The sequence below is a fragment of the Arachis duranensis genome, chromosome 2 (genome assembly GCF_000817695.3).
Source record: "Arachis duranensis cultivar V14167 chromosome 2, aradu.V14167.gnm2.J7QH, whole genome shotgun sequence".
Classification (NCBI taxonomy): Eukaryota; Viridiplantae; Streptophyta; class Magnoliopsida; order Fabales; family Fabaceae; genus Arachis; species Arachis duranensis.
The window spans coordinates 613,695-618,647 of NC_029773.3; the positions used below are offsets into that span (position 1 = coordinate 613,695).

The 4,953-nt window shown below is 30.0% G+C and overlaps 1 protein-coding gene across 1 annotated transcript; it reads right to left on the minus strand.

The window, feature by feature from the left end:
- Positions 1-1,367: 1,367 nt before the first annotated feature.
- LOC107472493 (ubiquitin-conjugating enzyme E2 4) lies at positions 1,368-4,657 on the minus strand. The gene is made up of 6 exons (XM_016092019.3): positions 4,450-4,657; positions 4,220-4,299; positions 3,555-3,669; positions 3,405-3,457; positions 3,171-3,299; positions 1,368-1,761 (listed from the first exon to the last, which is right to left on the minus strand). The coding sequence occupies exons 1-6, from the start codon at positions 4,491-4,493 to the stop codon at positions 1,628-1,630; spliced, it is 555 nt and encodes a 184-aa protein (XP_015947505.1). The 5' UTR covers positions 4,494-4,657; the 3' UTR covers positions 1,368-1,627.
- Positions 4,658-4,953: the final 296 nt, after the last annotated feature.

Below are 4,953 nucleotides of genomic sequence, written 5' to 3' on the forward strand. Positions count from 1 at the left end.
ATATTACATTTTTAGTATTTCTCATTCTCATTCATTTTTTCTAACTTTTTTCTTTAATTATTTGTAAACCAAAGAACATCATATGAGAAGATAAAATATGACCCCTAAAACAAATGTAAAAATGGAAGCAACAAATGAAGATATCTATGTCTTTTCTAAAAATAAATGAATTCAAATTCTTAAAATAATAAACTATATTTCAATTTGTATTACATTTTTGTTGAATAATTATATGGAATTATATACAAATTATCAAATAAATATTGTGTAAAATATTTTTAATATAAAATAATTCAAATTAACATTAATTTATATATTATCTAATCAATATCTAAATAATATAACATTTATTAAAATACATTATATAATATAATTAATTTTTCTCTCCACACATTACGCAGAACTCACTCTAATTTAAATAATGGTTGGAAGATATGGATGTGCAAGATGTTCCTCTTGGTGGTCACAAATTTTTAAAAGAACTTATTTAAAAAGTTTACTTAAATTTGCACCTTATTTTTGAGGAAGAATCGAGAGATTAGGGACCAAAATGGTTCAAAGCACTTGATGTGTGGCTCTTTCATTCTTAATTTAAGATGTTTAGCTAATGGTGGAGGAAGGTGGAGGGTAGAACACTGGCAGAAAAAATAAAAAAATATAAAGGGGGTTATTATAAAGTATGGAATAAGGATAAATTTGGCAAGATCAAAGCAAAAAAAAGGCTTCAAAGTTTAGAGAGAAAAAGAAGAGAGTAAAAGAAAGATTTAATAATTACCACAAAAAAAAAAGAAAGATTTAATATCTTTAAAAATTTTCTTGTTGAGGTCTTGAGGAGTTTAAAGGAAGGACAATGAAAAAAGTTCTTTTATTGTTAAGGCATTTTATGATTTACTAAAATAATTTATTAAAAAAAATTAGCTAATTATGACATTTTTAATGCGTTTGATGTATTCAATGTATTAATAGAAATATAAAACATTTAATTTTTCAACAATTTTTATAAAAAAATTCTTTTTATGATGTTTTTAACTCTATGCCCTAGGATACAAGTTAAAATCTTTATTTGGATTACTATTACAATAAATGTGACTTCTAAATGTGACATAATTGATAATTCAAAGATTAAATAATGCTAGAGACAATATTTTAATATTTAATTATCTAAGTGTGAATGAATAAATCAATAAATGAGTATAACACTTTAGATTTTTTTTTAATGATTACCAAATTGACAAACCAAAATGTTTAGTAACCAAAAACAGCTAGAATTTACCTTATTTAACATTTATTAATTGTCGCAAGAATTAATGAATGCTAAATAAAACCTCTTTTTTTTTTTTGTCTCCGCAGCATTACTGATTACCAAATTACCGCAAAAATAGCTTATGGATTGAACAAGAGAACTACATTACATTAGGAAATCAAATGTTGCATCATTATTTACATTGACTAGCTAAGAACAAGGGAGGAGAATTTCCCCCCTACCAATAACAACAATCAAAGTTCATTTTCATGTAATGAGGATGTTAATTAACATATAATAACTAGAACATAATTTACATTTTACAGGTAATAATTAACATTACATTGTGATTTGTGAGTGAACAATGGCATCATAATAAGGCTACTATGGATCTGCCTTACCAGCCACTTGTTCATCACTTGAATCATATTCATCTTCAGTTAGTTCCTCATCATCACTAGACTTGTCTTCTGTTGCATCTCCTATGTCTTCAGCCTTAGCATACTTCTCACAATATTCTAAACAATTTCAAGTCAAAGGCATAGATACCAACAAGTGTTAAATTCAGATATTTTTTGGTTCTGAAATACAAGCCAGAAGTTAAAGAGAAATCGACTCTTATAAGCTAGTTCTCGAACCGTCGAAGTTAACTGTTATGAGTTCACAATTTCAGGTTCCCGGATCGACTTTATGAGTCGAGTTTTATCATTCAAGTTTATGGAAGTTCCACGAGTTTGGGGAAACATCTCGGATGCATCGGGTTGAACTTGCCCCATCATGCAACAATGTAATCCAATGGTACAAATATGAATTATAAGAATGAATGAACCATCATGATTTAGATCAATACCATTGGATTATCTTTGTGCATGATGCATTATAGCATTGTCCTCATAAACCAACCAATATCTTATTGTCTTGGAAGCATCAACTTTAGAACTTGGTGCAATAGTGCATCATGTACTTAGGTACTTCAATGGTTAGATTTAGATCATGAGTGTGATATTAATCATGATTCAAATCTACACCACTGAATCACCTTACTGTATGATACATCAAGTTCAACCTAGTGCATCATAGCATTATCCAAAGTGAGTATTGAATCAACAAAAGACAGGTACTAATTTCTATACTTGCTATATATGAATGATATACAAATACCATGAGAGATATATGACTGCTTCCGTTGACACAGTGTAAAAGAGGCCAGTAACAAAAAGAAGAAGAAGTTTAACTGGGAAACAGGATCACTGATAATGAGGATATAAAACTTTTAATGGAATGGTTAGATTTGACATTTAGACATCTGAGTTTGACATGTTTGCCAACTTAATATTCAGCTGGACCAAGATATTAATCATGACGGATTTCGGCTCTATAGAAGAAAACAAGGTCATGTAATTAAATCTTGAGATGTAAATTATGTTCATCAACAATCTCAATCAAGGGTTTACTTCAATCGTGATAGTAAGCAGATATCATCTTTTTATCTACTTGCACAAGTGGTAATATACATAACAAAGATGGAGATAAGATTGTATCTTCTTTTTCACAAGAAAATTTAACACCCAAAGGTCCATTTGGTTTTAAAGAAACAAAAGGATTGAGAATTAATTACAAAAATGTCACTTTAAAAGTTAGGTGCATTCATAACTCGATGTATTTTGACATAAATTGTATCCAGATGCATTGAATTGATAATGTATCAAATTTCCAAAGTGAGAAATTCTTTGAAACAAAGGAAGTAGTTGAATTATATCCCTTCTGGTTTAGACTTTAGAGTTCACTTGTAGCCACAGTTAAAAAGAGAAAGAAAGAAAAACAGCAAAGAAAACATAATAGGCGCGTAATGCTCGAAAGGGGTAAGCTCATATGATCTAATGGCCTAGTACAAACAAGAGATGAACATTCAGCAAAGGATCAATACCTTTAACCCTTTGATCATAAGAAGCTCGATCACGCATCATTAAAGCAGCAGCTTCTCCATTCAAGGGGTCTGACGGATTCGGATATAAAAGAAGTTGTGGAAGAAAAACCTCAAACACATTGACAAGATCTGGAAAAGTGCAGATTTTGACATAAGACAATGAACCAAAAAGAGCAAACTGAAATTGAATAAAACCACAAGTTTTCTCAGAGGCTTGTTGAAAAATATCATTACCAAACATGGGGCTCCAGGTTTGATTGATAACATCCAGACAAACCGATCCCGACCTGAAACAGATGTTATTTCAAGATGATCATTCACTTAGTAAACCCCTCAAGACAGAAAGTTTCAAATTCAAAGCATTAGTATGATTGATATTCTTACATCTCATCGACATTCGGATGATAGATCTTATTAACAAAGCCTATGGAAGGAGATTTATAAGGATAAGCATCTGGCAGCTCAACTCTTACTTTCCAAACACCTCCATGATAAGGACCTACCAAGAGCCATCAAGGAGATCAAAAGCAGATTGAATTAAAAGAAAAAAAAAAGAACAATCACCTTTCTCAAAATCAAACATTCCAACTCAGTTTAACATCTTGAAACCAGAACAAAACAATAAGCAAATGGGGAAATCTATCAATCATGGTAATTGGTAAATAATTGGTTATATTATATAAAGCAAAAATCCAAACAACAAAAAATCATACAAATATTTTTATGTCTAGAAGTAAATGTCATATTCCTAATGAAAATGTCAAAACAAGCATAAGGGAAAATCAACAAGGAACACTTAACAGGTAATTGAGTTGCAAAATAAGAACCAAAACTCATTTTGCTGCCTCAAATTAATATTCAGCAACACAAGCAATCAATCAGTAAACCAAACAAAACATCAGTCACAACATAAGCATCATATTGCTGCAACCGCAACCCCAAATCCAAATCCAAATCCAGAGCTACCAAAGTCAAACATCCACCATCAACAATAAAATAAACAGTGATTAAAAAAAAAAGGGAAGGAATAAAAAAGAAGAAGAGTTTACTCTCATTAGGTCCATTGAAATGGACATAAAACTCTTGCATTCCATCATTGATCATCTCCACCTTGTAGTCACTCATCATCCTACAGGGAAAAAAATTAAAGAGAAAAAATTAGAAAAAAAAATCAAAATCAAAATCAAAAACAGAATTTGAAGTCAAACCAGGATACCCAACAGGTAAAAGATTAAAACTTGAATGACAAATAATAAAAAATAAAAAGTTGGGAATTAACAGTTTCATAAGGTCCATCTCTCGCCGCTTGCTTGGGGAGGACATCTTTTTTCCCTTCTTTTCTCTTTCACTTTGTTCTTTACTTCTCTTGAGAGAGAGAGAGAGAGAGAGAAATGGAATTGGGAGAAGATGAAGTTTTGTGGGGAGAGACTTGCTTGTGCAAGTAGAAGAAGCAAAATTGGTTCAAGCTCAATTGCAGAAATCAATAAAATTAGCTAGTGATCTTATGGATAGATAATAATATTATTATTAGGTTTAATTGTTCGGTTGGTCCTATAGTTTTGCAAACTTTTTAATTAAGTTTTTATATTTTTTTTTAATTAGATTCTTACACCAAATTTTTTTTTCCAATTGAATCCTTACACTTTTTTTTATTTGAGTGTTTGCACCATTTTTTTTAATTGAGTCCCTATACAATTAAGCCAATTATTATCAAAAGGAATCTAATTAAAAAAAATTTTAGTACAATATAAATATTTGATTAAAAATTTTGTGAAACTATATA

Excerpts from the sequence above, each read along its gene's own strand:
- LOC107472493 (XM_016092019.3), bottom strand. The coding sequence starts at position 4,493 with ATGTCCTCCCCAAGCAAGCGGCGAGAGATGGACCTTATGAAACT. Across the intron at positions 3,670-4,219 it reads TTTCAATGGACCTAATGAGA|GTCCTTATCATGGAGGTGTT; the intron begins GTAAACTCTTCT and ends GGCTCTTGGTAG. Across the intron at positions 1,762-3,170 it reads TTATGATCAAAGGGTTAAAG|AATATTGTGAGAAGTATGCT; the intron begins GTATTGATCCTT and ends GAAATTGTTTAG.